The 9,074-nt window shown below is 34.1% G+C and overlaps 1 protein-coding gene across 12 annotated transcripts in view; it reads left to right on the forward strand.

Moving 5' to 3' along the window:
• ST7L (suppression of tumorigenicity 7 like) overlaps nucleotides 1-9,074 on the forward strand; it is a 184,674-nt gene that overhangs the window by 79,598 nt on the left and 96,002 nt on the right. For 9 of the 12 annotated variants that reach the window (XR_012130278.1, XM_037005386.2, XM_037005388.2 and 6 more), the window contains exons 14-15: nucleotides 2,317-2,409; nucleotides 7,942-8,081. Coding sequence is in view for 11 of the 12 variants with exons in the window: in XM_037005386.2 (XP_036861281.2) it covers nucleotides 2,317-2,409; nucleotides 7,942-8,081 (233 nt within the window). In the remaining variant the exon portion in view is untranslated. Of the gene's footprint in view, nucleotides 1-2,316; nucleotides 2,410-7,941; nucleotides 8,082-8,844; nucleotides 8,928-9,074 lie in introns of all 12 variants that reach the window. The other 3 variants (XM_073234415.1, XM_037005385.2, XM_073234412.1) reach the window with 1 other exon arrangement.

Below are 9,074 nucleotides of genomic sequence, written 5' to 3' on the forward strand. Positions count from 1 at the left end.
TTTAAATTCCACCAACAATTCACAAGGGCTTCACTTCCTCTGTCCTCACCAACACTTACTTTCTGTTTGTTTGAAAAGAACATACTAATGGGCATGAAGTAGTCTCTCATTATGGCTTTGATTTGTATTTCCTCAATAATGAGGGATGTTGAACATCTTTTTACATACTAGTTGTCCATTTGTAGAGCTTCTTTGGAGAACTGGTCTGTTTCTTATTTATAACTCCTTACAATCACTAGGAAAATGGAAAAACTTAAAATATTTTATCATTGAATTCAGTAATAATTCCCTTGGAATCTATACTTCTGTTATCAATAAAAATTCAAAAATAAATTTAATGCTCATTAACTAAAATAGGTTAACTCCCTCAGTTCCCAAACTTTGCCCTGAGGCCCCTTGAGGCATTACAGCAAATTCACTAGAGTGCCAAGGGATATTTTAAATTTTCATTGGAAGTACACCAATATGCAATATCTGTCAGATACCATTCAAACTGTTAGCAAAGTTTATGGTTGCACCATTAGGTGGCTCTTCATTCTCTGTTTCTTTAGATGTCACAGCTTTGCAAAGCTGGGGTTATGCTAGTTGCTGTGATTAAAAGTACTACACAAAAGCTAGTGAGGAGCAGGAAATGAAGATGGTGGTGTTCAATCTGACTCCAAGGTTTGAGAAGTTGTGCAGTGCCCAACAAGCTCATATATCCCATTAGTAAGAAATGATGGTTATTTAAAAATGAAGTGATTATTTTTTTCCTTTAATTCACGTGTATTTTTTTTCTAAATTACTGCTAAGTTGTTAGAACATAAACTTTTTTTTTCAGTGAAATTTTTTTATTAAGGTATGATTGATATACACTCTTATGAAGATTTCACATGAAAAAACAATGTGGTTACTACATTTACCCATATTATCAAGTCCCCACCCATACCCCAGTGCAGTCACTGTCCATCAGTGCAGCAAGTTGCCAGAGATCTACTGTGTCCCTTCTCTGTGATACACTGTAGAACATAAACTTTCAAAGTTATTTGGACCCACTACTTAATAAGTGGAATTGTTAAGATATTTCTTTCAGCCTAGGGGCATGATAAAAAATTACTGAGACATAAAGGGTACCATGTGTCCTTGAAACAAGAATATTTGGGAATCGCTGCATTAAGCGTTAGCTGATGGTCAGTCACTGTGCTTGACACCGAATATACAGGTTAATAAAACTGGAACTACTAAAACTGAGGGGTGGAATGTCTTGGGGTAATTAGACTTTCTTTTGCTTTTTTTCCTGGGTTCCTCAAAACTGAGTTCTCATTCATCTTGTATGTGTCTTTAATGCCTAGCATTCTGCTTGGCACATAGGAGATTTTCAGTAAGTATATGACTTATACTATGTTTCATGAATAAGCATCTTGATGACTGATTTCCGAGTGTTATCACTGACTTGCTCTATGATTTTGGGAAAATCCCTTCTTTTTATTGCGGCAAAGCAATTTTTGTTATATTTTGACAAAAGTTTATAGAGCCAAGCACTAAAGGAAAAACAAAATCCTTATCACAATTTTGATGAGTACTTAGTTAGTTGAGAAGATCAATAAGGACTCCTTTAAAAAGTCTGCACGAGTTGGTGATCATCTAGATCAGGGTTAAGTAAACTTTTTCTGTAAAGGGCCAAATCAAAAGACAGTAAATACTTGGTTTTTATGGCCTCTCTGTCACAATCACCCAACTCTTGTAGCTTGAAAGCAGCCTCATATAATATGTAATGAATAAGCATGGCTGTATTCTAATAGCATTTTATTTACGAAAACAGGTAGTGGTCCAGGTCTTGCCAAAGGACTATACTTTGGTGACTCCAAATCTAAATTAAGCCCTGCTCATAGAAATCTTTGGTGACATCTAACCTGTGAAATTAGGAACCATAGAACACTCTTTTAACTTGCTAATAACAGTTATGGCCACAATAGTTATACATGTTGCAATTTTAGGAAGATTCCTGTAGAAAGCGGAATTCGTACCCAGAGAGTCTGAATTGTATTTGTAATGAGAGTGTTGTATTTGTAATGAGGAGACTGAGGAAAGGAGAACCCAGACATTACTCCCTTTAGTTTTATTTCAACCAGACCATTCACTATTCTCTAAATAAATCTTATTTCCCTTATTCCTTCTTTTGCTTACTTTGTTTCTTTTATCTAAGATATGTTTCTAAAAGAAAATAAAATGCTATGTGAAAATTTTATAAAAATTGTCTCCAAAATAGCTTTTATCTGTAGTATAGGATGAAAATGAGTCTGAGTTGAATGTCAACATATGTATTTTTTTTCTCAGCTTTTAGAATGATTCCATACCCATTAGAGAAAGGCCATCTGTTTTACCCTTATCCCAGCTGCACAGAGACTGCTGATAGAGAACTATTACCTAGTAAGTAAATATTCTAGTTTTCCTAAACTTAAAAGTAGTTGTGAGATTGTTTTTCATAGTATTCTCCTATTTTAAAAATGCCTTTGGTTGAAATTTAGGATACTGTTTAAATACTATTTTAGCCATATTTTGGATGTAGTTGCACAATTCAGTTCATTTCCAAATATTTATTGGGTAAATCCCTGTGCTAGATGCAATGAAGGACACAAAGATTAGAGATATTAAAAGAGCAATCATCTAACCTTTAAATAAGAAATAATACGAATTTACAAACTCTTCAGAAAATAAAGGAGGAAAACATTCTCCAGCTTATTCTGTGAGACTAGTATTACCCTGATAACAAAACCAGACAAGGCATTACAAGAAAACAATATGCCCATGAATATAAACATAAACATCTTCAATAAAATATTTGAAGACTGAATCCAGCAATATATAAAAAAGATTACATTCCATGACCAAGTAGGATTTCCTCACAAACTCAAGGTTAGTTTAAAAATATGAAAACATAATGTGCCATGGTAAGGAAAATCAGTGCAGAGAAAGCATTTGACAAAAATCCAGTACCCATTAATGATAAAAATTCTGATAAAGAGCATCTGTGAAAAGCCACAGATAGTATCCTTAATGGTGAAAGACTGAGTGCTTTCTCTCTATGATCAGGAATAAGGCAAGAATGTCTGCACTCACCACTTCTGTTCAGCCTTGTATTGGAGGTTCTAGTCAGTGCAGTCAAGCAAAAAAAAGACACAGGAAGACATCCACATTGGAAAGGAAGAAGTAAAACTGTCTTTCACAGATGACATGATCTTCTCTGTAGGAAATTCTAATAAATACGTAAATATATTACCAGAACTAATAAACAAGTCCGTTAAGGTTGCAGGATATAAAAATACAATTGTATATTTATATGCTAGCAACAGACAGTCCAAAAATCAAGTTTAGAAAACAATACTAAGGACAGTAATGTCAAAAAGAACAAACAATTTAAGAATAAATTTAACAAAAGAAGTGCAGGACTTGTACACTAAAAACTACAAAATATTGCTGACAGGAATGAAAGAAAAACCTTAAAGAAATGGAGAGACATTCCATGTTTATGAATTGAAAGACCCAATATTACTTATATGGCAACTCTCTCAACATTGATCTATAGATTCAGTATAATCCCTATCAAAATTCCTGCAGGGATTTTGCAAAAATTGACAAGCTGATCCCAAAATTTATATGGAAAGGGAAAGAACCCAGAATAGCCAAAGCAGTCTTTACAAAGAACGAAATTGGAGACACTATACTTCCAAATTTTAAAAAGAACAAAGAGTTAGGAGGAGAACCAGAAATATGTGCGATTATGATTGCTGAGACTGTTTCCATTTAGTCCCTGCTTTCAGGAAGCCACACCTCTCAAAAGAGTAGTCTATACTTTTAGTCTTAGCTGCCTGATCACCCACTCACTCTTTCTTTCTGGGAACTGGTAAATTTCTATTTAACTTTTGCTTTTATGATTTAACCAGTGAGTGAGCATGCGGAAGGTTATAAATAAACACTAGCATCATGTTTCCTTATGTGATAAAAACCTGTGCACAGTTTTTAAATTCTGGAGCCATTAGAACTGAAGTCTAGGAAGGGAAGTTGCAGTTATGCAACCATCACACTTTATGAGCTGAAAAGTCCAGATAGATGAAAATTTAGGAGAGACTATGGAAGTTGAGCAAGCTTACATTTTTCTCCCAGGATCTTTTATCCTCTGTCCTCAAAGATGAGTTATCTCTTCTTTCTTTAAATTCTTAAAGTGCTTTGTTTACTTCTTAATCTCTCCTTCTAGATTATAAACTTGAAGGCCAGAATTCTCTTTATTTCCCCTCCATGTATCTGTATAATGTTCATCATAAAAATTGATATTCAATAAATATTTTAATTAGTCAAATGTATTAATTCTTATAAACATGCCATGTACATTATAAATACCCAACATAAATGTTAATACTTTTTCTCCCTTATTCTACTCCAAACTCCTAAACTACTCACAGCTTAGTAAAAATGATGAGCCATGTGTTATGTGCTGTATGTATGGAATAAATTATAAGGAAGCTGGAATAGGGAGTGCTGTCTCTCTAAGGTCAAGGATAATTCCTAAATCTGACTTGAAAAATGGTAAATCCATCATACAGCAGTAGGAGCAGGTTTAGGACTGCTAGCAGGTTAGGAGTGGGGGAAGAAGACAAGTTAAGGCTTTCAGTATGTTGCATGTGCAACATCTCACCCATATACACACATATATGTGTTGTGTATGTATGCTTAAATATTTTATTACATAATCTGTTGAACACATACAGGTATGTATTTGTTATATGTTATATCTCTATATATAGGTGTAAGATGTATTTATAACTAATTTGTATATAATACATATATTATTAAAATATATAACAAATAATAAATGTAGGTTGTATTCCTTGGGTATAAGTAATAAAGAGCCATTTCAAACTAGCTTACTCATAAAAGGAATTTGTCAGAAGAAGTCTGGATTATCTCAAAGAATCCAACAGCAGTAATTAAAGTTGGACCTCAGAGGAGACTAGAACCAGGAACTAGAAGACTGTCAGGATTTGCAAGAGTTTGTTATTTGTATATATTCATCTCTGGCTGCCTTTTTCAGTCTCTCCTGTTCTCACTTTGTTTTTCTCCTTCTCCAACTCCATCTTCTCTCTGTAGGAGGTCTCATTTCTGTTTCTCTCAATGTATCTGCTTCATTTTTATATCTTTCTCTTTGCAGTTTGGCTTTCCCTTCTTAGACCCTCATGTAGCCAAATTTGATGCCCCTATATGGCTCTGAGTTTGTATGTCATCAGTTCAGACAAACAATACAGAATGAGAGAATCAGATTTATCCAGGTGTTCATTCCTGGTTCAGTCAGCTGGAGGAAAAAATGAGGTTGTATAAAACAAAATTGCCAGGGGTCCTTATTCCTTTTTTCTCTACATCTCTTATGTCACAAAACCCACTTGGGAGTCATCATTTTCTGGGTATAAATGAGTTCACTAAGGGAAACTGTACAGAGTGAGAAGTAAGCTCAGGGTGGAACCATGGGGCACAAAAATGTCTAAGGAATGGGGGGCTGATAAGGAGTCTTAAAGACTCAGTGAAGGAGTGGTCAAGGAGACAGGACAAGAACCAGAACTAGATATCCTGGAAACTAAGAGGAGGAAAAAATTTCCAAGTGAGGAGGAGTATCTGAGATACTCAGTAAGATAATTACTGAGAAGAATTCATTGACTTTGGCAACTAGAAAGTCATTAGTAAGAGAAATTTATTTTCTTTCCTAGAATGGTGATGATCGTAGTTGTTCTTGTTTTTCCATTTAACAGGAAAAGGATTTCTTGTTTAAAGCAAAGGAATGAATCTTATTATGGAGCATCAATATGCACGAGTGTTTTACACTAGGCTGAAACGTTTAGCCTAAAATAATGCCCCTCAAATCATTACAACTGTTGCCTGATATAAGACCAACTTTATATAGTGATATGAATAAAATTACTGTCATGTACTGTCAGAACCATGGGCTATAAAAACAGTTTTCTATTTGGCGGGCCTTCATTATTTCTAGGATGCTGCTAATTTGCAAATTCCAGCAGGTAGGAAAGGAGAGATATGTAGGGCAACTTTGTTTGATTATATTGTATGATCTTAGAGTATTTTTTTCTGTCTTTGACTGTGATAGAATGAACACATTTTTAATAATGTGGAGTTATAATACCCAGGAGTACTTAATGTTTTTTTGTTTTCAATTCTCCTTCAACTTTGACTTACAGCATTCTGGGATTTGCTTATGAGCCTTGTAAGTTCAGACTTGAACTATTCCCTTAGTTCACATAGGTATTTAGTTGTCTTTTATGCCTCCTGATAAATTTTTCTCTATGAGCCAGTGATGAAATTTGAACTTTCTTCCAGGGGAGTTTTTCTCTACTAGTTATCCATTATACTGATGTTTAGCCAATTACTGACTGACAAAACAAGTCTACAAAAAGCAATCCAAAAAGAAATAATTAGGTTTCTCCTACAGTATAAAAATCTGATATTCTAGGAAATTATCTTACTAAAGCTATACAGTTTTTTACCTTATAAAATGGAACTAATACTGTCTATCTCTTAGGGTTATTGGGGGAAAAAATCAAACAAGCTAGTATAAATTACTTTATAAACCATAAAATGCTATACAGTTTAATTAATATTAATTTTGCTGTCTCTTCCATAATAGCAATTATAGTAACCATTGGTATGCATTAAGTATTTATTCTCTGTCTTCCCAAGTCCATGGTTTGTTTCTCTTGGTTTCCTGGCAGAAGTTGGCTTCTCATGGCTGAGGGACAGGAATGAAAGGGACTGCTGGGTTTTTGGGTGCTGAAAACACAGTGTTGTCCACAGCTTCTAATGTTTCTAACTTTTAAAAAGATTGAGATTTGGTGCGCTTTTACTTTCAACATGACTGAAGGCTCTGGAAAATTTCTGGATTTTTAATGAGTTTGGTTTTGGTATGTAGTTTCTGAATATAGTATAAGACAGAAAAATACCATGACTACTGAAAGAAAATTAGGTGTAATCTTCTCTGTGAATCATTATGTTTAAAAAAGTGAAATTTATAGCTGACTTTGATTCCATACTGAATTAGTCATCCTTTACTTATGCAGGATATTACATCAGGAATTCCTGGATTTGTATCCAGCCCTGAACGGTCAACTTCCTTGACTAATGGAGTCCCAGAATAGCTCTCAATTTAATAGACATTTATTGAGCACCTACTATGTGCCACACATTGTAATAGGCTCATTTAGCATTGTTATTCAAGTTTTTTCAAACTTCAAATAAGATGTAAATACTTGAGTACTATTAGTAATGAAATATCCAATCATTAGAAAAATTATATCTGAGTAAATGTATGGTAAAATAAGAGGAAGGACTTCATTTATGTTCAGGGTTTGGTGTTCTAGTTTGATTTTTTACCCTGCTTTATGAAATGTTGCACATAGAACACTTATTAATAACTGGCTGAAATTATTAACTGATGGTTCGGGAAAGTCTCCAACCACATGTCTGTCTTGGTTTTTATACTTGTCTCAGAGCTCCCAAAGAGCAAGAATTATAACACATTTATTAAGAGCTTATAATGTTCATCCATAGCAACTACTAGAGGGTTTAGCAACTTGTTCAAGATTGCACAGCTAATAAGTTGATAGAGCTCTTTTTCAAAACCACCTCAGCATGACTTTACAATCAATGTTATTTTTCACAATGCCATTGTATCTCCAGTCCCCAGCACAATCCTCTGGCTATATAAATGTGCTGTCGATGTTGTAGTAAATAATGGATGGTTCTCTTCTACCTTGCTTGGCCAGAGACTTCTTATTCTTTGTTTTTTTGTTTTGTTTTTTTTTCCTGTATAGTTTTTAAAAATAGATTTCATTTGAAAAATATTAAAACTGGCTTACACTGTATTCTGAAATAAAATCTATTTCTACCTTTTCATCCTTGCAGCCTTTCATCATGTTTCTGTTTACCCAAAGAAGGAGATTCCTTTTTTCATCCACTTCACAGCAGGACTGTGTTCTTCTACAGCAATGATAGCTCTTCTCACACACCAGTTTCCTGAAATAATGGGTGTTTTTGCTAAAGCTGTAAGTATGATCTCAAGGACTTGTGTAGAGTATTTGTAAAACACACAAAACATCTCTGATCTATTTGTCCTAAACCAGTTGATCAGTGGAAGATATTTGTTATAGTAAATTACAGGAATTGATTTGTAAAGTTGCTGCCATAAATATGTCAAACATAAGTTTCAGTGATTTGAGCTGTGTTTTTGTAGCTTAAAAGTTTAAAGAATACAATGGCATAACATTATAAAGCTGGTCTTTGTAAATAATTTTTGGTGGTAAACGAGGCACTTGGTACTAGCTAAAGAATAATTCAACTCTTTTAAATGCATTTTCTTTGATATTTGTAAACAAGCCTTTTGATTTTTCCGTTTAAATGAAATAATTAGTTCTGAGGATTTACTGAACTTTAAAAATTCAGGAGTGCATTAAGATGGAGAATAAGCAAGTCAGATGAGACATTTGCCTTGGGTACAGTGTGCCTCAGCGGTTCTGCCTGTTCTTGTATCTGTATGTTCTTGTTGACCTTCTTTAACTGTGGGTATAGATCCATGTGTAGACCTTTATATTTTCATTTTTTAACCTTTAGTTTTAAGCTGTTTCTCCATTTCCTGACTCAGGTCTAGTAAGTACTGGAGAACTGATATTAGAGTATCCCATTATTATGTACTCTTTCTATGTAAATTTGTTAATGTCACCGGCTCAAAGTTGCCAAAGATAAGTCCCTTTAAGTCTCCAAGCCTTTAAAAAAAAATGTCTTTCTTGTACATCTTTGCATTTTTACCAGGTAGTGAATTCAAAGAAAATGCTGATTCATTATATCCTAAATAGAAAAGCACTGAGAACCATAGAGACACTAGCCCTTACTGGGTAATGTAATTTCTATTTTTTTTTAATATGCCTCCCTTCGGACTCCATTTCCCTTCAGAATTTCTTTTCCTGCCTTAAGATTAGTTCATTTTGTGCCTTAAGATTAGTTGGTTTTCTTCTGGCACCAGTAGTTAAGAGCATGAGTTT

This window comes from Manis javanica, chromosome 4 (genome assembly GCF_040802235.1).
Source record: "Manis javanica isolate MJ-LG chromosome 4, MJ_LKY, whole genome shotgun sequence".
In the NCBI taxonomy this organism is placed as follows: domain Eukaryota; kingdom Metazoa; phylum Chordata; class Mammalia; order Pholidota; family Manidae; genus Manis; species Manis javanica.